This window comes from Boleophthalmus pectinirostris, unplaced genomic scaffold, assembly GCF_026225935.1.
Source record: "Boleophthalmus pectinirostris isolate CB_2022bp ecotype Guang Dong unplaced genomic scaffold, ASM2622593v1 HiC_scaffold_21, whole genome shotgun sequence".
In the NCBI taxonomy this organism is placed as follows: Eukaryota; Metazoa; Chordata; class Actinopteri; order Gobiiformes; family Gobiidae; genus Boleophthalmus; species Boleophthalmus pectinirostris.
In genome coordinates, this window is record NW_026571175.1 from 35,657,228 (window position 1) to 35,681,553 (window position 24,326).

Genomic DNA, 24,326 nt, shown 5'->3' on the forward strand with positions numbered 1-24,326 from the left:
CGCGCGTCCCCGAGTCCTCCACCCCTCCCGTACCCGCGCGCGAGTTTACCTCTGGAGGTCACCGAGCAGGATTTACGACTGGTCAACAAAAGCACGTGACTCTCCGCCGTAGCCCCATATTTGGGTGTCTACGTAGCAGCGAAGAATCAAGTCCATGTCCCACTCATTTCCATAATTCATCATAAATTGTGCTGCTGAGAGGCTGCTATAGGGCGCGCTAAAGCACAAGAGCCACAAATCACTTCCGAAAGCGCGCGTCTTTATGCGGCTTTACCTGAAATAAACGATTAAAGGCGAAAGGAAAGCAAAGGTGGAATTGTCAACAAATGAGCTCCTATTTTGTGAACTCATTTTGCGGACGCTATCCCAACGGCGCGGACTTCCAGTTACATAATTATGGCGAGAGCGGAGAGTACAGGGACACGACGGGGATGCACTCCGCCAGGTACGGCTATGGCTACAACGGGATGGACCTGAGCGTGGCGCGGGGGAACGGCGGCGGGCACTTCAGCGAGCGCACGCACGACTACTCCCCGGGTCCCTCTTCCTCGACCCCGTCCATAGACCCGGGCAGGTACGCGCAGAGCGGCAACCCCACTGCCCCGTCGGCGAACAACACCTCCCCGCTGCCCCTGTCCTCTCCTCCGCCGCCCCCGCAGCAGCAGCAGCAGCAGCAGCAGCCCGAGCCGCTGCCCTGCGCCGCTTCCGTGTCCCAGGCCGGCGACGCGCGGCCGGGGAAGAGCGCGGGCATGGGCAGCCCTCCGCACGGGGCCGGCGCCGCGACGGGGGGGAGTATGATGCTGAGCCGGGACTGTAGCGTGGCCAAAGCGGCGGCAGTGGCGAACTTGGAGGAGGAGAAGCCCACGGGGAGCGCGCCCAACACCCCCCAAAATGTGAGCGACAACGGGCAGCCCCAGATCTACCCGTGGATGCGGAAGCTGCACATAAGTCACGGTAAAGTTGGAGCTTTTGTAGACCACTCACATCCTGCTTTTGTTAACTATTAAATTGGTTTTGTAGGAGCAATGTCATGAGAGCTAATGCATGCTGCTAGAAGGGCAAAAAGTAGGCCTTAAATATTATTATTGTTATGGAAGTGTAAGAGATATTTAGATTCTCTTTTCTTAGTGGTTCTAAAAACTGTTAAACGACGTCCTGTTTAGAAAAATATGCTTTTATAAAATTATTCAAGTTTGGGAAACGCTTTACAGTATTTTGTTTATCAATTAGGTCAAAAAACGAACTTAAAATCGATGAAACTTCTACCAACTCGATAGATTCTGTGAAAATATTTGCCAAAACACAAAAAGGCCCGTGTTCACCTGAGTAACGCAGGTGTGGTGAGTCTGGAAACAAGGTCAAGGCAAATGTCGTTCTGAAAAGGTGCCACACAGACGCGTTTTTGTGGCCAGAAAGTTCCACAATTTCAGAATGCGTACAATCTTGGACACATGTGAGCGCGTGCGTTCAAAGGCGTTATTGTGGAGGTTGAATCAACACGTTGGCCTGCGATTCAGACATGACAAAAAGCTTTTCTGTGCCACATAAAGTCTGGGCTGCCCGCGCTTTGTCCAAATGCCTGGGGTGTTTTCCTGCTCCGTGGGCACTTCATTTTGTGCAATAATTAAGTTGCATTCTTCACTGTCCAATCACGTTTAATATCGTGCAAAAAACAGATGAGAGCGTGCGTAAAATCGTGCCACAATGGAACGTGTGCGTGCTACGACGAGGGATATTTATACAAGAGATAAAATGTACAATAGCAGAAATATGTTTTAAAAGTAATTCACTATATTTGGGGTTTATTAGAGGAGTTAGATCGCTTTTGGTTGCAATAAAAAACCATTTATTCAGTGATAAAGCGCGCGTAACGGCCTTTCGCTCGTGTTGACTTAACTTTAAATTAACTTTACGCCAATAATGATCACTGAGACTGAGATCAGTTCTGCTGCAATCAGTAAACTGCTTAAAAATAATTAGAATAGATTAATTTGCCCAAAATGACCCAATTTGAACCGTGAGGATTTTGCACAAAGATCTTAAACTAAAGTGAAATGGAGCTCGCGTCCCGGATGAGGCGGATGGAAAAGTTTGTTGCGCGAGATTTGTGGAGTGTTACAGAGTGTTTCTTATGTTTTTTATTGTTTTTATCTTTATCAGGTTTATCTGTGGGCTTTCAGAGTGATGGAGGGTTAGGACTGTTGCTATAGTAATGTGAGGAAACCTTTAAAATAATTTGCTTTTAAAATAAAAACAACAATTTAGAACAAAATATGAACTCTTCTGAAAGGCGAAACGTGAAAATGTCAGACCATCGCTTTTCCTCTTGTACTTCTACACACTTGTAAATGCCTCTGAACCCTCTGCTCCTCTAACCCACACGTTTTGCTCTCAGACTTGTCAGGTCCCGACGGTAAACGAGCTCGGACCGCCTACACGCGCTACCAGACCCTGGAGCTGGAGAAGGAGTTCCACTTCAACCGCTACCTGACGCGCAGGAGGCGGATTGAGATCGCCCACGCACTGTGCCTCTCCGAGAGACAGATCAAAATCTGGTTCCAGAACCGGAGAATGAAGTGGAAGAAGGACAACAAGCTGAAGAGCATGAGCATGGCGGCGGCGGGAGCGGGGTACAGGCCCTAGTGGAGCTCTGCCCCCCCGAACCCTCACGGAACCGGAGGAGGTCTGAATGTCACCTGAGAATCTGATCATTGGTCCAAACCAGACTGTGAAACGTTTGCGCCATTTTCATTTTAACAGTGTTTGATTTGTGCTCAGATGTGTTTGTCCTTGCGTCTCTTTAAAAAGACTTGAAACGTAAAAATGAACAAAATAAAAAGTGTCACATTGTCAAAGTCCACGAGGCTCCAGCGGAAAACGAAAAACTCTTACTGTAATCTGCATATTCTTGTTCTACGTCTCTTTTGTCCATGTCTAAATATTTGTCCATTTCTATTCCTTTTGTTGACACGAGACTTGTTGTCTTGTTTTTGTAAATATCGTTGTCATAAGTTGGTTTATGGTCCAAAAAGAAAGTCCCGGATGCGGGCTATACGAGCAGGACTTCTTTCAGTTTTTAATGTACAACGTGTAACTAGACTGCGCTTTCTGCTGCTTTTCTGATTTCTGTTATTTTTGTCCCTGAAAATTCCACAGGATATTTTAATCTTCGCTATTTCTGGTTTTAACTTTACGCGCCCTAAAGGCCTGTACTTAACTTAAATGGTGCTCGTGTCTGCGCCCTCTCTCATTTTGCACACATATTCTTACATTTTTTGTGCTTTTCCAAAAAAATCACATTAGACTCAATCGAAAATAACACAAAAATAAATAATAATAATAAATAAATTTCCAAAATCTTCCGCCAAAACAAGTAGAGTAAAGTAAACAACATTTTGCGTCAAACCTACAGTTTTTTGTTCACAGTGGTTTCATTTTCCACATTTCTTAAACATTAATTCCACACAAAACAAGGTAAATATTGTTTAAAATACCTAAATAACTCGAGTCTAGTCTTAAATGTCTCCAAAAAACGGATTTAGTTTTCTTTTACGCACTGGCACTTTCCGCTCCCTTTGCGTATTTTTGATCAAATCATTCCATTTAATTAACAGTATCTCTTAAAACCACGAAATAAACACGAATTATACCTGAAAGTATTCCAGGATAGACCTTTACCAGCTCCATCACCACAAAGAAAATATGTTCGTAAAGTGAAAGGCCTATAATATTGTACCTTTTTTTTTTTTTTTTTTTTTTCTCGAGCGTTTACCTTTTTGTGACTTGTACAGTTCTGTAGCGTTAGAACAAAACAAAAAAACAACAAAACCAAACAAAAAAAACAAAAAAGAAAAAGTCAGGTAAATTATTTCTTGATCAGGCTGAAGCTTGAAGTGTATCTAAAATGTGAACAGTTGAATTATTATTAACCATATTATGAAAAAATCCGTATACGCTTTTGCTCTTGGTTCCTCTGTACTTAGTGTAAATGTGTGTATTTATTGGTTTGTAGTCACGCGCTTTACGAAAAATTATAACCAGCAAGAGTGTGGCCCGTGTACGTGTCCGGTCACTCTCTGTACGTCAGTTTTGTTTCACACTTTCCCCTGCGTGTTGGCCATTTTGTGGATGGTCTCATTTGTAAATAACATTTGCTTTCCATGTGCGTAATTCGCGTATTCATTTGTATTTTGTGTTGTTTTTGTTGTTTTTTTTTTTTAAAGACTGGAAGTCGAGAATATACTATGATGAGATATGAATAATAATGATGATAATAGTGCCCAATATAATAAACTTTCTACTCGGATATACGTGTGTGTGTGTGTGTAGCGTGCGCTTTGTCAGACTGGATATTGACTCCGTGACGCTTCCTGACGCTTTCCTGACGCGCCCTGACCTCTGCGTAACCCCGACGTGACTGCGGCTTCACCTGAATAAATTAGCTCCGTGTTCCCCGCGCGTTTGTTCGATATCAACAGGTTCTTGTTTAATGAAATGATCGACGTGGACTCACCTTTTCTCCCGTCTAGTGGGCGCGTGGGTGCGTGGGTGTCCCTTTTCCCCACCGCGGTTACCTAAACTTTATTGGAACCCACAACGCCGGAGCTCGTGTCTGTGCGCGCGTGTGACATTTGGCTCGGCTTAAATGAATGGCACTCTTTTTTGTGTCTATGAATTAGATCGTAAAAATCCTCCAGAGCGCGGCCAGATAGGCTGCACTGGCCATAAAGCGGTCACGTGGTGGCCATTAAAGTAAGTTTTATGGTTTTGGGGAGTTGACAGTATATTGCACATAACATATAATCTCAGTGACGGCCGAGGCTGGCTCTGATTCTCGGCTCGGGACTCGGCGGGGCTCTGGTCGGAGAGGAGGGGAGCGCCGCGGACGTGGAGTCGTGCGTGCGCCGCGTGTCCTGGTAAGTTTTTTGGGCGACTCCAGAAGCAGAGGAGAGCGGGCAGAGACAGCGCGTTATTGTGTTCGCTGCCTGTATCCGTCCCCTATTAGTGCATTAGCGTCATTTGTCTGGAGCGCAGCGCTGATTTGGAGCTGGTCTGGGCAGATGTTGCGCGGGGTTGGGTCCAGCAGCTCATGGCTATTTAATTGCTTCCTTCCCTCGTTGTTCGCGTCCATCTGCGGTGTAAGTCATAATCCGTTTTTACATGTTGGATAATTAGCTCTTGGTCCACTTCCACCCCCTTAAAAGCTCGTTGTCGTTTGGAGCTTTCCCAGACCACGATCCACAAGTTTCCTCTTGATAGTCACCTGATAATCCCGTTCTAACTTTGAGCCCATTGTGGAGGAGATGTTCTAAGTTGGTTGTAAAAGTGTGTCGAGTAAACACAAGCTAAAGTGAGCAAACAGCAGCAGCAGGACACTGGAACAGGAATTCCGTTTTGTGTCCGCCACGTCATTTTGGTGGTGGAAGGGTTGAAAAGTTCAAACCAGTGGTCACTCTCGCTTTGTGCTGACCTCTGTCCAGACCCGGTGAGGACGGGGTCAGGCGCACTCGAGAAAACACTGACCCACACAAGCGCTCTGGGGATTATTAATATTGTTATGAAAGATCTTTGAGTCGTGTGAATAATTTGGTTTTGTCCTGGCAAACTTTGGGGATTGCTTGTTGACCTTGTGGAAATTGAAACGGTACGTACTCCCATTTTGGAGCTTGGAAACATGAGGAAACCAGTTATTTCGATGTGTTTGTGTTGTGGCTGCACTTAATTAGTAGATTTCTATCTTGATGTGTGTATTTTTATACCTAAAACGTGATATCAGCTGCTTTTATCTGCATAACTCCATTTCACCCGTGTGTGCGTAATTGTGGAAGCTAACAAAAACCTGTGCAGTCTCTTGTGTGTCTTGGCTGAGAAGAAACAGAAATCTAGAAAATGGGCTTTAGAATAATAATCAGGCATATTTCATAAGAGGTTTCGTCTTCATTTGCTAAGGACGTCACAAACTTTACTTTTAATATATTGGAGTCATTTGGAACATGCCTCACGTGGAACCTTTGTTAAAAGTCACCTTTAAGAAAAATCATTCTCTCTCCTCTTCCCTGTCTGGCTTCATACACTCTGGAAACACAAAAAGCCTCATTGCGAGCGCCACTATTTGTAAATGAAACGTGGTGCCAATAATTCAAGGCGGAGAGACGTTTGCGCGCAGAGTGTTGGCGCAGAGACGCGGGGAGAGAGGGGAGAGAGGCAGAGCAGCAGCGGCGGGTTCATCTGGAGGTCATCCCCGGCACAAGATAAATCTGCACCCTCCCGAGCCACCAGCAGAGCCCGCTTTAGGCCAAGTTCACTGTCATACCGCGAGAGAGCTGTGCGCACGAGAGGAGAACGGAGGCGCGCACTCGAACGCGCGATGTACGCTCCTTTAATGACACGTTTCTATGCGCTTCTTTAATGAACGTGTCCAAAGACAGAAAGCCTCGTGGTCGGAAATGGCGTGCGCGTGCGTAAACCTGCGTAAAAAGGGGGATAGCCTCTAACAAAGTCTTTTGGCTGTTTTGCTTGATCTAACTCTAATGAAGGATTTGCATAAGGCTTGGCGCCGCGCACTCGCAGCGAGTTGGAAACGTCACAAAGCAGCTCACGGCTCCAATTATGATTTGGTGCAGAAATGATCGCCCCGATGGCAGCAGATACGCGGAGTCAGAATCATTTTTTATCTTTGGAGAGGTCGGCTCTGCTGATGAGGGGAAGATAGAAGGAAAAATTGGGGTCAAAAGTTTAGGCAGTGAACAGTCTCCGTCATCTGTTCTCTCGGAGCGCGATGCCAGCCTTATAATAGCGATCTAGACTGCCCACACAAAAGACAGAATAGCTTTGTATTACATATGTTGCACTGTGCACTCCAGGTGAACCCTGGAAGCCGAGTGACCTCGCGTTAGGCAGCGACCCCCCGTCCGGCCCCCAGCAACAAGATGGAGTGGCTGGCGTTTTATTAGCGGAGCTTGATTGGTGAATTCCTTTTGAATAAATCGCATTTGATATGTTTAGGGACGAGGGGCGCGCATTTGCATTCCGAGGATTGATACTCTCGACCCGGTCACAGGGTAAAGGCAAAGCCCGCAGCCCCCAGAGCGAGCCCCCGGAGCCCTTAAAAAACATTTAGCCCCGCTCGTCCTTACCGCCTCAATGGACGCCTTTATCAGGGCACAAATGGCACAGATGTTTGCGCACAGCTCGGATCAATTTTGGACCAAAATCTGATTTGAGAATGGTTCACTTTTTGCGCGTGGTAAAATATAGCACAAAATTGTCCACGTCGTTTATTATTACAAAAGAGCACTTTAAGCGCACGAGGCCTTGTCAGTAAATTCTGATAATGACTATAATTAATCAGATGACATTTAAAAAGAGCTGTTTGATTGTTTATTTTTCTATAGATGCAGAGAAGAGCCGAGGTTAGGCTTTAGAGAAAAAAAAAACCCTTTGTTCCCTAAACAAAAATACGAACTTGGAATTTTGGGAAAAGTGCAGCGTGACTACGGCCTGCTCGTAACGGCGCCTACTTTAACATTTTCTCCAAATTTAACTAAAAATATTTCTATTATTTGTATGAATTGTAAATATAAAACTGAACAATTTTTGACATTAATGTTGACGTATTTGAGCAGGTGTTTTTCACTTCACATGTTTCGTGTTCATTAAACAGTTTGAAGCAGTTTTTTGTCATTTATGAAGCTGCAATTAACCAAAGAAAAAATAAAAACAAAACATGAATATAATAATTATTTGCAACAACTACATGCTTTAAAAGAATAATTTAAGGTATTGGAATATTAGTAATATTTTAAACTCAATACACGCTTAAAACACGCACAAGTATGAAATAATTTGTATAATTTATCTGCAAATTTAAATGTTTCTGTGTGTTTATATCATGTTGGAGATCTCATTTGATTAAACCCTGTTGGTATAAAATAGTTAAAGCCCAGACTAGTTTGTAAATCAGAGCTTTGTGTGTTGGTCAGAATGTAGGTCACCTTGTCCATTGTCTAATAAAGATGCACAGCTCACGTTTTCTAATAGACTTTTGATTTGCTTTTATCGATTTGACTTTTAACCACTTACTGTCGTGCGTAAAACCACCGCCACTTATGTAAATATGAATATCTTTACTGGACAACACACTGGTCATTAAATGTACCCAATCCATAGAAATAGCACCGAACATGGCTCCGTGTTGCTCAGCTGTAACAGAGAAAATCAGAATAATAAACATATTTGTAGTTTGTCACGATGCGTGGGCGGAACAGAGGTGCGCCGTGGCCCGAAACCTTGGCACGGCTCAGGACGCACAGGACCATTTTTCGCCCCGTCGTGAGTGGAGCCGCTGCAGACAGACAGGGACCTTGTGCGCGCCGTGTGCCATCAGTCACCATCGGCACAGCACTTCTCTGATAATCTCAATTTACAGTAACGTGTCACCGTGATGAATCTGTGCTTAAACAGAGCTTTACTTCACACTGTACGCTCCGCTGGCACCACGCTCCATTATAACGGGCAAAAAGGAAAACTGAATATAAAGTTGGGAACGGTTTTTACGCACGACGCCGGCGGAGTTTATAGGCTCGTATTCAGCCTGGACTCGACCACTTCCCACAAAATACGCGTTATCAAAGCAGCCAAAAGCGTAGATCCTCTGAAGAGTCAACATTTGATTTGTGATAGTAACCTACTTTCAATTGTTTTGCAGTAAAATAAACATACATTCATAGTGTTTATGCTATACCAATATAATATTTGTAATACTGCTGATTTATTGTTACCACGGATGCGTCATGGCTCGCTGCACGGGTTGCACATAGGGGCGGTTTTGTTGTGCGTAAAACCGAACCGTATCTTAGTTTTTTTGAAATTTAAGCTCAAAATATGCTGTGATGTTGAAGTGTTTCCTTTCCGTAGCCCGGGCCTGTATCTATCTGGGTATCTGTGTCAGTTTTTTGCATCTCGCCTACTCAACCCTTACGCGAGGCCTGCGCGTATCTTGCCCGTAAGTGCATCTCTCCAAACGTTCCAAGAGACGCAGATTCATCAGCATATTCCAGAATGTGCTCAACAAGTCGAGTGACCCGTGCAAACAAGACTGAGACCGAGTAAGTGCTTAATAGCGCCATATTTAAACATGGCTTCACCCCCCCTCCTCCTCCTCCAGCTCCAGCTCCAGCTCAAGCTCCAGCGCGCGTTTGGAGGAGTGCGCGGACGCCGTGGCTGTAAATTTAGATATCATGTATAGTCTTCTTACCGCTGACAGTATAGTGACATATAGCCCCTCTCCGGTGGTCTCTCAGGCGCACGGACACGCTGGTTAGACCCGGCTACTGTTGCTGTGTGTGTGTAAGCTACACCCGAGCCAAAAGGAGCTATAGTGCAGTGACCAAACCATTATGAGCAGCTTGAATTAAGAGCATGTTGCATCTTGTTACAACAACTATTTGCGCTTAAAACAACAAACAAAATCTCATGTTGGTTCAACTAAGAAAACAGCGTGTTCCATTGGTGGATATTTTAGAGTAAAATCTGGTGAAAATGCGTAAAATATTTGTAATTTGAGGCATTTAAACTGGTTTTTAGAGTGTGGTGATGAAATTCCCCAGCGTAATTATGTTTTTTGTGCGTCTATTTTCCACTTTCTGTGCGTGTGTGTGTTTGGAATTCCAGTTTGCAGTGTTGTTGTTGAGGGAAAACTATAGAAGCACCATTTTGTGTAGCTGGCTTTTGGGGACCATGCACGCTCCTGCTGCTGCTGCTTCTTCTTGTTCTGCTGCTGCTGCCCCCACGCTCTTAAACTGAAGTCCAAGTCCGGGGTGAGGCCCAGGTCAGCGCGTCTAACAGATATGAAAATGTCGCCTCTTTGGAAAAAAAAAAAAAAAAAAGGGCACGCCTCGTTGTTTAACAAAGACTGTCAATGGGCAAGATTAATCAGAAACAAAATGCACGCGGTGTCACTCGGGGGTCAAGCAGGAGTTATCGGTGTGAGGGAGAGAATGGGATCGTGGGGAGCAGAAGGGGGCCAAAAGAGAGAAAAGAAAAGCATTCGATATTTCCAAACTTTGCTCTACTATTTGTGCGCGCAGGGCCCTGGTTACGTGGACAGTGAGGATCACGCTCCGGACTGGACTTTCAGGGACAAGACGCAGAGTGGACGTGGAGTGGACACAGGGGACTGACGTGATGGACCCTGACACAAATCACGGTAAGATTATTTTAAATATTTACAAAAAAATGTGCCTGAGATCTTTAAAAACTAAGAAAAATCTGCTACAAGTTATAATTTATTACAACTTAGCTCAAATTTGGTCCAAAAATGTCACTTTTTGGAGAACATGTCTGTGCTTTGGACTTTTAGAACCACTGGAAAACAACTGCAAAAAAACCATAACTCCAAATAATGACATAATTCACATTCCAGATCATCAAAAGTTAACTCAAGTTCAAAAACATATTCCAGACTTTGCTCATTAGAAGTTCGAGGCCACAAACTTCTCCACATTTTATGTATTTATGAATTAATTCAATCTACAGCCTCATGAATGACACAAATGGGAGAAGATTTAATTGAAAATAAAATAAATAGTTTTGAATTTGTACTGAGTAAAACAATTCTTGTAATTTTTAACCTCAAAGCAAATATTTAAAGAAATTATTATTATTATTATTATTATTATTATTATTATTATTATTATTATTATTATTATTATTATTATTATTATTATTATTATTATTATGCTATATATTTTTTATAATATTTTTTGTGTGTAGAGAGATTGTCGTAGAGTGTTTCATATTCTCCAAAGATGTGCAAAAATAATAATATTACAAACGTTTAGAAGCGTAAAGATGCTTTGAGGATCAATAATTGTTGGTAGAAATAACTCTGAGCTGCGTAAAACCAAAATGTAGAAAATCTAGTATTGTATTTGTAACTAAACTAGAAGTAAGTCACGTTGTATGAAAATGGTGCTCAGATGAAGAAGGCGCGTAAACATGAGCACGTACGCGCCCCTGAACCAAACTGGAAACCAGAATATTCTTCCAAATCCACCAAAAAAGGCGTCGTTACGCATGGAGATAGCTGCACGTTTGTCCAGATTGCACAGAAACAGCCTGATGGATTGGCAGATACAAGACGTACCCACTCCTAACCCACCCTGGAAAACAAAATATAAATAAATATAAATTCGAATCCAACAAAACAGAGTGGTTACGCATGGAGGCAGCTTGTACATTTGTTCAGACTGGTACATTCTGAAGCGTTTCACTGCTCGGAGTTAGGTCCAGGATTGGAGCTGACATCTGCTCGGCTCCTCTTGTGGGATGCGGTGCGTCAGTGCGCCTCGCCTCCACATGTGTCTCCAAAAGCGGGTCCAGTTTGGCGATACGCGTTTAAAAGCTTCTAATGGCGCACGGGGAGCAGAGCATGAGCAGAGCAGCCGCCCGTGATGCCCGCCATGTGCACACACTGGACAAGCGGAGGCCACGGCTGGATTCAGTGTGTTTTTTTTAGTAAACTAGAGGCACAAAAATATTTACAAAAGTGAATTAGAACAAAATAGGAGCTGGTCGTGTGTGTGTTACCAGCATACATCTGTTTTTGCGTTATTTTTTGACGTGGTTGGTGCACATCTCCAGTCCTATTACGCACGCAACACGAGTGCAAGTGCATGGAGGGGAAGTTCTATCATCTTATTTTACATGGCGAGGGGAAAGTGGAGTTTGAACGGATGAAATGGCTTGTTCGGGAGCTCGCTGGTTCATAATTCATATTTGACGCAACACATGACCTAACGTATTTGTCAACATCCACCAGGAGCGCCCTTTTGTCTGTTGTCCGCGCGCATTTTCGGCTGTGTTCTCCCATGAGCGGGGATGTTTTTCACACGGAAAGCCTCACCCACCGAAGTTTGGCGGTAAACAAGTTGGGCTGATTGCTTTTGCTTTATATACCGTGATTTAATAAGCAAAACACAACGTAAGCGCGAGAGAGGAGCGTCGGTGCTGCCAGTGCCATGCTCGCTATTGGTTCCTGTTTACATGATGCCCACAGGACACGACGTGATTGGTGGCGCCTCGCACGTGACCAGGCAACTTTGTACATTTGACAGGGGGAGTAGGAGGGTTTTGTGGAGATCAGTAAAAACGACAGCGCGATAAAAATTAGTATTGTTGCACTTCACAAATTAATGACCATGAGTTCCTACTTGATAAACTCCAACTATATCGAGCCTTCGTTTCCGCCATGCGACGAGTATCAGCAGAGCGGCTACATCCCCAATCCTGGCGACTACTACGAGCGACCGAAGGAGACGGGCTTCCCCCATCACGACGAGACATCCTATCCGAGGTCAAACTACAGCGAACCGGGATACGACTACGGCACCGTCCCCGCGCCTGGACCTCCGGGACTGGACGATTTCAGCGAGCACCACCACCACCAGCCCCAGCCGCAGGTTCCACAGAGCCAGCACGCACCTCCGCGGCTCTCGGCGGGCCCGGACGTCTCTGGCACGGGGGCAAACGCCTCTAAAGACTGCAGCCTCGCCGGGGAGGTGTACCCTGGCGTGGCGAACAAGGGCAAGGAGCCGGTGGTTTACCCCTGGATGAAGAAGGTGCACGTTAGCACCGGTGAGTGTTATGTCTTTCTGTTTGTACAAGCCATTGAGCTGCCCCTTTACAGCTGCAATTTACGACTATCGAGCAGCGGGGTCGGTAATTAAGGACCCTCGTAAATTTTATCGCCCGTGTGCGTCTGGAGGGGCCGTGCGCGATGCTTTCGTTGCTTTTTAGAATCTGCTGTAATGCAACTGGATCGGAGCCAAAGCTTAATCTGCGTAATATCCAACCCTGCTGTTTTTGTTAATCATCTCTGCAGTTATGGCGTAATAAAGCTTTGGTTGCAGCCCATTGTACGGCAAAAGGGGCAAATAAGCAGCAAATCGAGATAGCAATAGAATGGGATTCCACAAGTACACGCGGATAAGGTGTAAAACTTGTACTTGTACGCATTTAGACGCGTTTCGTGGGTACGGGCTGATTAGTGGCTGACATCTGTTAAGCTCCTCTCACCGTAGTCTGCGCACGGGGCTTCAGAGCGGCTCGCCTCCACATGTGCCCCCCGAGTTTGACCACTTGTGATAAGGGTTGGTTTGGCGCTACGGCAGAGATACGGGAGAACAAACAACGTGTCGTGTCCCTTATGTACACACACTCGACACTCTGACACGAACAGCCCTGTCCAGTTGTAACACGAGACCTTTCATGGCATTTATGGCGCGTATAGACATCACAGCAAAAGCCCATCCATAGAACCACCCCATAACACCTGCTTCCGTTCCTTGTAGTCAACGCCAGTTACAACGGAGGAGTGCCCAAGCGGTCCCGCACTGCCTACACCCGTCAGCAGGCTCTGGAGCTGGAGAAGGAGTTCCACTTCAACCGCTACCTGACCCGGCGCAGACGCGTGGAGATTGCGCACACCATGTGTCTGTCCGAGCGCCAGGTCAAGATCTGGTTCCAGAACCGGAGGATGAAGTGGAAGAAGGAACACAAGCTGCCCAACACCAAGATCCGCAGCAGCTCCTCGTCCTCCTCCGCCGTCTCCTCCGCCGCGGGGCCCCAGCCACAGCAGCAGATGAAGACAGGCCCCCAGCCGCAGCTCGTGCCAACGCCTGGGCTATAGTGCACGAGCCGCGCCCCGGAACACAGACTGACATGTGGATCTGATGGACCAGTATTTTACACGGTGTTCAAACCCATGTCCCCTCTCCCTCTGCGCTCTCCATAAAAGCTTGAATATGACCTTTAACTGCCCCACAGGCAAGTGAAGCGTTTCTATATTGTCGAATGTTATGACAGAAGGACAATTACGCACATTACATGAAAGTTGTATCATTAAATGGAGTCAGGTGAAGTACGTTCATTTTTGATTTTGTATTTTGTTTTCTCTATCTCTCATGGAAAGTTCTAATAAAATACTTGAAAGATATTTAGCGAGACTCGATGCCTGTAGGAACCACACATTTTTGTAGAGGCGTCGCTCGAGAGTAACAGTGTAGTTCGTTTGAATGTAGTCCAGGTGACTTTGACATTTGACTGTAAATAGACAAATCCTAATGAAGGCACAATAAGAACAAGCATTCTGTTTAGTCGCTGTTCGTTGTCCGTTGTTTGTGTAGATTTGCTTTAGTGCTGCTTAGTGCGTCCCATGTCGTGCTGTATTCTCAACTGTGAATATCTGTCCGTATATTGTCAGTAGCGGTGTTGTGAGCTCTATAGTTTGATCTGTCTTTGTGAAATAAATTTGTGCTTCACTTCTAAGAATGACGTGGCTACGCTTGTGTTTTTTCCCCCGGTCTTGAGAGCCGTGCGTAAATCAAACCTGACCATGTCACTTAGACGTCTCGTTCTTATGATTCAAAAAAACTGCAATGTTGCATTTCTGGCTACTTCATTTGATTTCATTTATGCTGACAAACATTTTCTTATTGCAACCTTTTCAGAATCTTAAACACTTTGGTTTGGAGAGTCGTGCGTAAAATGGAAATATATCGCTCCTTTGTGCTATCAAACGCATCAACCATATCGCTATTTTACTTTTAATTTAAACTATTGGTTGCTATAGGGACTAAATGAATAATATCTGGATTGATGAGGGAAGTTGGGTCACTTTTATAACAAAAAAGATGCACATTTATTTAAGTTATGCCTAATGGATGTACAAAATGAATGCGTAAACATGCTTTATTGTCATGCGTAATTCTGTGGATAAAGACAGAAGGCGTCTGCGTAAAAGACGGGCATCAGCTGTCCCTTCTTAAGCGTTTTTTGGACTCTTTGCAAATCAAACCGAGCACAGATTGCGGGTTTGTGGCCAATGTATCCGGCCACACACGCATTGTTCCCATGCGCTTGGCCACTGGAACATCCCCGTGCACCCGAGTGTGAGCGTTGGTCAGTACCTGCTACATCCAAACAATAGAGTTCACCCAGAGGACACGCACGGAGCTGGCCAATCACCGCCTCCCAGCACTGCAGCCGACCCCTGACCTTTCGACACACACTATGTTAAGGCCATATATCAGCGCGGGGACGTAGGCAAACTTTTCTCTTCTCTCCTGGGTTAAGATGTAGAGACAGAGCAGAAACAAAAAGTGTGTTTTCGGTGTGAATTTGATAGATTCGCCCGAAATGATTCTCAGAGAAGGCCCCTCCGCGATCCATCATTGCGGCAGATGTGTCAGGGGTGAGACAGAGGCGAGATATGAGCTGCAACATGCGTCGCTCCGGCGTCTCAATGAAAGCTTCTAATCGTCTGTATGACAATGAATTAATAAAGAAAAGGCTTTCCCGGGCGCGCCGAGCTTTGGTCATTAGAGGAGCGGTTCCCAGCGGTTTATGCCGAGCTTGTTTTTGGAAATAGCAAAGGGATTCTAATGTCAAATGACTCACCAGTGTTATGGTTGTCTTTGGGTATATTTACATACCAAACTACACAACTTGTGAGGACCTATTTTTAGATTTACTTTAACTTATCAATGAAACTACACCTAATTTTTAAATGTAAGTTTGATTTTTTTTAATCAACTCAAATACTACGATACTAGATGATGACTATATAGTGTTTATATATAGTGTATTTTCCGGAATAGTCTTTATTTATTTATTTATTTTTTTGAAAAGGTTAGGCCTATTTGTTTGTGCTGTGTAATGACTGCTCGTAACGTAAAATAATAAAATAAAATAAATAAAAAAATTGAAATATTTTATAAATACGTAGGCTAATATTTAAGAAAAATATTTAAAAGTAAATTGTTTTTATTGCATCAAACTGTCATAATTTGTTAAACTGTATTTTTAAGTTTTAATTTATTTTAATAGCAGCTTTCATCAGTAAGGCGATTTTTTTTTTTTCTAATTTACGCATTTTCATTTCAAACTCACAAGTGAGAGTTCGGGGAAAAAAAGAATAAAATACAGCAATAACTATCTTAAATGATTATTATTATAAAATAGTGCTTCAAATGAAGTGTAATTTCTTTCTCATGCGGGTCTCAGGGTGTGGAGTGTAGGCACGAGGCTGAGCAGAAGATGGCGTCCCTCCATTGACTCCGCGCGCTCCCAACTTCACCCTCGCTCAAAGTGACACTTGCTCATGTCATTCCGCTCAAATAGAGGTCACTTCCAAAGTATGAATTTTTAATCCACCTTTCACACGTGACTTGGTGAATTATGGATTAGCGTTGGGATCAGAAATAGACGCGAAATTGCGCCTATATTTTCACTTCAGCTTCTCCTTCAGCTTCAGCTTCTGCTTCTTCTTCTTCTTCTGCGCACTGTCCGCTCCGGAACCGCGTGAGTACAGCCAGAACTTGCTCAGATAAGGAGTGTTTTTTCATCTCGTGGAGCGTGGGTGCATATGGTTACGTATTTCTTTGCATCGCGTTAGATAAATTACGTCGGGGAGAAACTCTATGCAAATTTACTGTTAACACCCAACCTGCTATTTATCTATATTACACTTCTGCCTATATTAGCCTTCCATTAGTGTTCTACAGTAATTACATGTCGTGATTGATGTGTATTGTGTGCGTCAACGTGATACCAGGAGCCTCTATTTCCACAGATTGACACGCTGTTAAATTGGCACAGTTGGCACCAAAGCGCAAGACGCGTAGTGGAAGCCTATTACAGTTTTTCTTGGTGCAAGGTCTTTAAGGGACGACACTGCTCCTCTGATGGATTAAAATTAGAAGTGGTTGGCGGAGGGGATTGTACCTGAATTACAAAATGTATTTCAATTATAGAGAAAAGTGGTCAAATGTTCATTACTTCTCCGTTTTGCGATCCGAGACAAAGCGCGAACGTGGAATGTGGCCTTAAAAGGAATCATTTTAAACATTATTCAAAAAGAAACTATTGTATATTTAATTTAGCATATTTTAATCACATTCCTGTCAAATAAAACGCTCTGGGAAATGACCCTATGCGTATTTTGGACTTTCAGCAAGTTTATCTGTTCTGTATGGAGCGAAAGAGACAACCCCCTGCTGGTTGTGTAATCAAACTGGATCTGATTTCAAAAACATGTGTTAAAGTTCAAGAATAGTTTGAGAATTCATGTGGCAAGAAGGGAAGCTCTAGTGGAGCATGGATTCGGGGGTTAAAAACGCGTTCACAGGGTCTTACAAATGACAAAAAAAGACTCAAAATCAACGCGTGACCATCGTTCAAATCCGTGAGTTTATTTATTACGTAACAAAACAGTTTTACGCACCGTGCCAGAGATTTAAGAATCAATTTGTGTTTCATATACTTGTCATAAATCATACTTCTTATCACACCAGATCATGTAAAACCTTTCAAATCTTAATTTTTGTCTATTTTTCGTTTTGAAATGTTGGTTTTAAATAATAATAATGATCATTTTTGAGCTGCTGCAGGCGTAAAATGGGCCTAAAAATAAACGTAAATTCAATCAAGGACGTTTCAAATGCACTTGGATAAGAAATCAAAAATGGACAATCGTAGTTCCAAAAGAGGACAAAACGTCTTTATTCACTCTCATAGATTTTTAATAAACGCAAACACTTTGGAGACATTGGACTCCAGCCTCTACAGCCCCTAATGTTCATGACGGGCTGCTTAGTGGAGGAGTAGACGCGTTGAATTTCGCCTTGATGTTGGCCTCTCTCTGTAAAGACACCGAGGCAGGCTCCAGCGCTAACCAGAGGCAGACTGTTGAGAGCTGCCCCGGAGCAGTGTCGACAGCAGCGCGGGGCCGGGCTGGGAGATACGGCCGCTGTCTGGCCCTCGTCCAGGGAGCTGCGTCTGGCTCCGGGGCGTTGACAGCGAGAAGGAGCAGGCACTAGATCTTATTAAAACACAAGTGGATCCTGGTGTAGTGAAGATTTCTATTGTTTTTTTTTTTCTTTTTTCTGTGCAGTGCAGTTTTCATAAAGTTGTATGAGCTGTTATGAGATTGTGAGAAAACAGCCAGAAACAAAATTGCCTGGATTAAGGAGTGAACGAGTTAAATTAAAACTACGAGGCGTGATGGCATTTCAGCAAAAAGATTCACACGTTCAGTTGTTTCTATCCACTTAAAATAGCTGCAAATCATTTTCTGCACACGCACAACGAAAGAAAGAGTTTATCGATTAATAAAAATGCTTAAATCGTATTTTTAAAAAGTCACTTATGTCTTAAACTATTCCAAAAAACATCTACAGAATTCCATTTACACCCTTTAGGCAAACAAGGAAACAAAATATCAGATGTTTTTGTGTCAGCAATTCTAATTTGTGTTTGTATTTGTGAATTAAAGCTTAAAATAAACTTCCTTTGACGCATAAAAGTCACAACAGAATGAAATATAACCTATAGTTGAGTTCAGAATGATTTTAATTATGTACGTTTTTCGTTTAGATTAAAAAATCAATCAACAAGTTTATAAAAGGGAATTAAACAAAACTTTAAATGAGCACAAACAAAGCTTTTTTTTTAAATCATGGCAAACACAGTTTTGGAAAAGAGGATCTGGAGAATCTAACTTCCGTGTGTCGACTTCCAAAACTTAAAAACTGTCCAAGAATATTCCAGGTTTTCCAAGTGAGGCCTGCGGTTTGATAACAGAGAAAAGAGCCATTTCTACCGTCCATCACTCGCCGCTCACCGGGTCAAGGAAAAGTTCACGTGCGACGTGGAGAGGCACCGCGAGGTTATCCAGCAGGGCGCGCGCACTCGGTCAAACAGCGCCCCTCTGGACAATCTGGGGACACAAAGAAAACGTGGAAAAAAAACACATCAAACCTCGCCAAGTCCATCTACAAACCCGCAAACCGCGTCGTAAATTCAAAATTAATCCGTGCGTAAAAGTGGCGCTCGGCTCGCTCCAAACGCGCCCCAGTTCACCGTGCGTAAAACCAAAAGTTCAGCGCGCTCAAGTTGTAGTTTGAGCAGACAAAGGCATGGCGCGGCGGAGGGATGCAGCTCTGTCCGCCTCACATGATTAATAGTCGGGTAGGATTTTTCCACGCCCGCTGTGGAGCTGGGGGCTCGCGGAAAAGCGCCAAACGGAGGAGCCATGACGCACAGTTTAGTGGTGTCATATTCTAACGTAGGATGTCACTAAGGCGCATTAACAAGTATAAATCATATCTTTGACAAATATTGATTTCTGGGGAGATCTTATAACAGGTTGTGTCAAGTTTAAATGCGGCTTTAACGATCTATTAGCAGTAAAGAAGGCAATTACTGTCTTGTTCGCTACGTGTAACTTTCTCATGTCACATCACTCAAAACGTCTGTTGTTTTAACCTGGATTAGAACGGGACTAAGAGGGTTAAGTCTCAAATGCAATTGTATAAACTAGCACAGACACAGAGCTAAAACAGAAACCAGGTTATGATCCTAAACCAGGTCTAAACTAAACCAGGTCTAAGACTAAACGGATTAAACCTTTTGGACTCCAAAGACTCAAAGTGCACGGAATGTTTTTGTGATTATGATTTAGTTTCGGTGGAATAAAACCTGAGCTGAATATTGATGATACTTTTTACATTAGTTAAGAAGCAGAAAGAACAAAAAAATAGAACAAAAAGTATACAAGAAGTGGTGATAAGTTCTAAAAAGGAATTCATCTATTTATGTGATCAGACAATTTACGCGCAACCAGCAAAGTTTAGACATTAAGTTGATCAAATAAAGTTGATTAAAACAATAAAACTGTAACTTCACCACAAAAAATATTGGGAAAACTAGGTACACAAGATCTTAAATATAATAGTTTTAACTACAAAACTGTCCGACGTGCTAAATGGACTACAAAGCTGCATCCTGTAACTTTTCTGGTGGAGGATACGCCCTCTGCTTTAAACAAACACCACCAGGACAAGTGACTAATCAGGTCTGTGGAGAAGTGACGCTCACAGGATAAACACCTGTTTGTTTTTGAGGTGTTTTAGAGCAATAAAAACACTATCTAGGTAAGTTAAAATGACTGGAATTAAGAATATTTTACTTTATTTGAGTCGATTCAACTTGATAAGTCACATTGTTGATGGAATAAGCGTGTTTTTCTTAATTTAGTTTGATTTTGTTTGTTATTTTCAGTGCAAAAAGTTGTCGTTTTTCTTATTTTAAGTGTAACAACATGTATTTTCATATTTTAAATACAAAAAGCCTTAAATATTTTTACTTGCCAAGTGAAATTTACTCAAATCATGATCAAACTGTCTTAATTCAAGTCATCTTAACTTGACTAGATTTAGTTTTTTGCAGTGTATAACTTATTTTGATATATTGCCAGAGTTAAAGGTGCACTGTGTAACTTTTCTGGTGCAGCGTCTGCTTTCATTTTCACTTTGGAGATGTCATTTTTTGTCATTGTTTTGACTAGAATGTTCCATAGTACGGCATTAAACATGTTTTTCTCCATGGAGATAAGCAGGTGATGAAAAAGTACGCACTGCACACTGGAAAAAACAATATCTATGTACATTAAAATGACTTAAATTAAGGATATTTGACTTTATTTGCATCGATTCAACTTGACAAGTCAAATTATCTAAGTGTGTTTTTCTTAATTCAAGCAACAATTCAATTTTGTTTTGTATTTTAAGCGCAAAAAATGTTTGTTTTTCTTATTTCAGGTGCAAAAAGTTGTTGTTTTTCTTATTTTCAGTGCAGCAAGATGTATTTTCATATTTTAAATACAAAAAGTCTTGTTCCACTTGCAGATCATTTTACTTGTCAAGTGAAATTTACCCAAATCGTGATAAAATTTTCTTAATTCAAGTCATCTTAACATGACTAGATTGTGTTTTTTTTTGCAGTGTACGTGGTGAGTCCTTTAGTTAGTCCTGGTCCAGATCTGGTTTAGGCCCGGAATAGTCCCTGCTAGATCTGTTTAAGTTCTTATTTAGTCCTGGTTTTAACACGTGACCCAATTTAGTTCGGTTATTTTATGATCGTCTTAACTTGGACTAGATGTTTGTTTTTTTTTTTTTTTTTAACAGTGTAGCTACAGTTAATGCCCTACAGTGGAACATTACAGGTAAAGAATTGACGTCTCACCTCGTGTCCGACCTCCCACTCCCCCAAAAGTGCCAGTATTAGGTTACATAGTGAGACTTTAAGGAGTGTCAGCCCACCTCTATCGTTCACACTCGACTAAAAACATGACCATAATATCCTCCCTCCTCTGCGGCTGTTCCCCCGGTGCGTCTTCACCCCTCCTGTAACCCCATCCGCGCGAGGGGCCGGGGCCTGGGGAGGGGGGGGACCGTGTTCTCATAAGTGGAGTCTTTGGTTCGGATCAGCTCCACTTTCCTGTCGCGGACACGTTGAGGCGCATAGAGGGAGGACCACCTGCCTGTAGGTGACGAGCGGGGAAGGCGGACGCATGCGCAGTGCGGACTCGAGGCTACAGCGCCCGAGGTGAGGAAAAGGGGGCGACATTGAGCAAGTTTTTACAGCTTTGGTTGGGGATTCACGTGGAGGTTGAGGCTTAAGACTTGGAAAAAAACAAAAACAAAAAACCAATATCTAGGTGAGTTAAAATGACTTCAGTTAAGAATATTTAACTTTATTTGAGTCGAATCAACTTGACAAGAAACATGATCAGTGTTGGGAGGGTCACTTTTAAAATGTAATCCCCTACAGATTACAGATTACAGACCCCAAAATGTAGTTTGTAACGTAATCCATTAAATTACTTAAAGTGAGTAATGTAATCTGAATACTTTGGATTACTTGATTTGCTGTAGAGAAGCAAAGACGAGGAAATCATAACATAAGATGTTTTGTCTGATAAAAGAAAATAAAAAGCCCAGACTTTACTTAAACATATAAAAAATATTATTGATAGAAGAAGAAGAGACACGGTCTGCGCAGCACAGTTTAGTCCTTTTAAATCCTGTTTTAGACCTGGTTTAGTCCTGGTTAAGTCCTGGTTTAGTCCTGGTTTAGACCTGGTTTGGCCCTAGTTTAGACCTGGTTATAGACCTGGTTTTAGTCCTGGTTTAGACCTGGTTTAGACCTGGTTTGGCCCTAGTTTAGACCTGGTTATAGACCTGGTTTTAGTTCTGGTTTAGACCTGGTTTAGACCTGGTTTGGCCTAGTTTAGACCTGGTTAGACCTGGTTTTAGTCCTGGTTTAGACCTGGTTTAGACCTGGTTTAGTCCTGGTTTAGACCTGGTTTAGACCTCTTTTAATATCCAGCAATGAGTGGAATTACTGAGAAAAAAAAACAATCCAATTACCACTCACTGAAACAGTAACTGTAACTGAATACAGTTACTCATAATTTGTACTCTGATTACATCTCCGGTACATGTAATCTATTACTCCCCAACACTGAACATGATATATTCATTTTTTTCAACATTTGATTTAGTTTAGTGCAAAAAGTTGTTGTTTTTCTTATTTTGTATGTAGGAAGATGTATTTTTCATATTTTAAATACAAAAAGTCAAAAATTTACTCAAATCATGATCAAACTTTCGTAATTCAAGTCATCTTAACTTGACTAGATTGTGTTTTTTGCAGTGTACAACTTAATTTGAGTTAAAGGTGCACTATGTAACTTTTCTGTTGGATCGTGTGCCTTAATTTTTACCTTGGAGATGTTAGAGCAATTGACTTTTTAAAGCTGATTCAACTTGAAAAGTAAAATTATCGACCAATGGAGTAAGTGTGTTTTTCTTAATTCAAGCAACGTTCGATTTTGTTTCTTATTTTAAGTGCAAAAAGTTATTGTTTTTCTTATTTTAAAAGTACCAGGATGTATGTTCATATTTTAAATACAAAAAGTCTTGTTCCACTGACAGATCATTTGACTCGTCAAGTGAAATTTACTCAAATCATGATAAAATTTCCTTAATTCAAGTCATTTTAACTTGACTAGATTGTGTTTTTTGCAGTGTATAACTTATTTTGATATATTGCCAAAGTTAAAGGTGCACTGTGTAACTTTTCTGGTGCATCGTCTGCCTTGATTTTCACTTTGGAGATGATGGAACAATTGATTTTATTTAAGTCGATTCAACTTGACAAGTCAAATGATCGACTAATGGAATAAGTGTGATTTTTTAAATTTAAGCAATGATCCGATTTTGTTTCTTATTTTAAGTGCAAAAAGTTGTTGTTTTTTCTTATTTTAAAAGTACCAAGATGTTTTTTCATGTTTTAAGCACAAGAAGTCTTGTTCCACTGGCAAATTATTTTACTTGTCAAGTGAAATTTATTCAAATCGTGATCAAACTTTCTTAATTCAAGTCATCTTAACTTGACTAGATTTAGTTTTTTGCAGTGTATAACTTATTTTGAGTTAAAGGTGCACTGTGTAACTTTTCTGGTGGAGCGTCTGCCTTGATTTTCACTTTGGAGATGTCATTGTTTTGACTAGAATGTTCCATAGTACGGCTTTTTCTCCATGGAGATAAGCAGGTGATGAAAAAGTTCACACTGCACACTGGAAAAAAACATGATCTAGTTTAGTTAAAATGACTTAAATTAAGAATATTTTACATTATTTGAGTGAATTCAACTTGACAAGTCAAATTATCTATGTGTTTTTCTTAATTCAAGCAACATTCAATTTATTTTATGATTTAAAATACAAAAGCTCTTGTTCCACTGGCAGATCATTTTACTTGTCAATTGAAATTTACTCAAATTGTGACAAAATTTGCTTAATTCAAGTCATCTGAACTTGACTAGATTGTGTTTTTTGCAGTGTACGTGGTGAGTCCTTTGGTTAGTCCTGGTTCAGCTCTGGTTTAGGCACGAAATAGTCCTTGTTTATGTCTTTAGATCTGGTTAAATTCTTATTTAGTCTTGGTTTAATCTGGTTTTAATGCATGGCCTGTTTAGTTCAGTTATTGTATGGTCCTAAAAGCAAATATTAGGGCAAAAAAAAAAAAAAATAAATAATAATAATAATAATAAAAAAAAAAAAAAATTAAAAATTAAATACATAATAAAAATAAAATAAAGTAAAATAAAAAAAATATATATATATATAATAAAATAAAATACATCTCTCCAGATCAGAGGTGGGCAATTATTTTATCCATGGGGCCAAATGAGAAACAGAACATATTGTGGAGGCCCAAATGCTCAACTCAATTCTGCATAATATTAATTGTATTTCTTTATAAAAAACTGTAAATATCATAGTTTTGACGAGCTGCTCAGACTGGAAAGAGTTTATGTTTTGATTAAGCAATGAAAAAGTGAGGCTTCCGAACAAAAAAAACAAAAAAAACAAACAAACACACGTCTAAAATCAGAGCAAAGCAGTTTTAGTCCATGCA

General features: G+C 41.9%; 2 protein-coding genes and 1 long non-coding RNA gene across 3 annotated transcripts; 2 read left to right on the top strand and 1 right to left on the bottom strand.

The window, feature by feature from the left end:
* The first annotated feature begins 206 nt into the window (after positions 1-206).
* On the top strand, positions 207-2,695 carry LOC110160384 (homeobox protein Hox-A5). The gene is made up of 2 exons (XM_020925023.2): positions 207-954; positions 2,396-2,695. Exons 1-2 carry the CDS (start codon positions 327-329, stop codon positions 2,641-2,643), a joined length of 876 nt encoding a protein of 291 aa, XP_020780682.1. The 5' UTR covers positions 207-326; the 3' UTR covers positions 2,644-2,695.
* Positions 2,696-12,122: 9,427 nt separating this feature from the next.
* hoxa4a (homeobox A4a) lies at positions 12,123-14,262 on the top strand. Its single transcript, XM_020925026.2, has 2 exons — positions 12,123-12,636; positions 13,353-14,262. Exons 1-2 carry the CDS (start codon positions 12,195-12,197, stop codon positions 13,688-13,690), a joined length of 780 nt encoding a protein of 259 aa, XP_020780685.1. The 5' UTR covers positions 12,123-12,194; the 3' UTR covers positions 13,691-14,262.
* Positions 14,263-18,392: 4,130 nt separating this feature from the next.
* On the bottom strand, positions 18,393-21,349 carry LOC129410081 (uncharacterized). Its single transcript, XR_008632719.1, has 2 exons — positions 21,162-21,349; positions 18,393-18,778 (listed from the first exon to the last, which is right to left on the bottom strand). It is a non-coding gene; the product is annotated as an uncharacterized LOC129410081 (long non-coding RNA).
* Between the last annotated feature and the right edge of the window lie 2,977 nt (positions 21,350-24,326).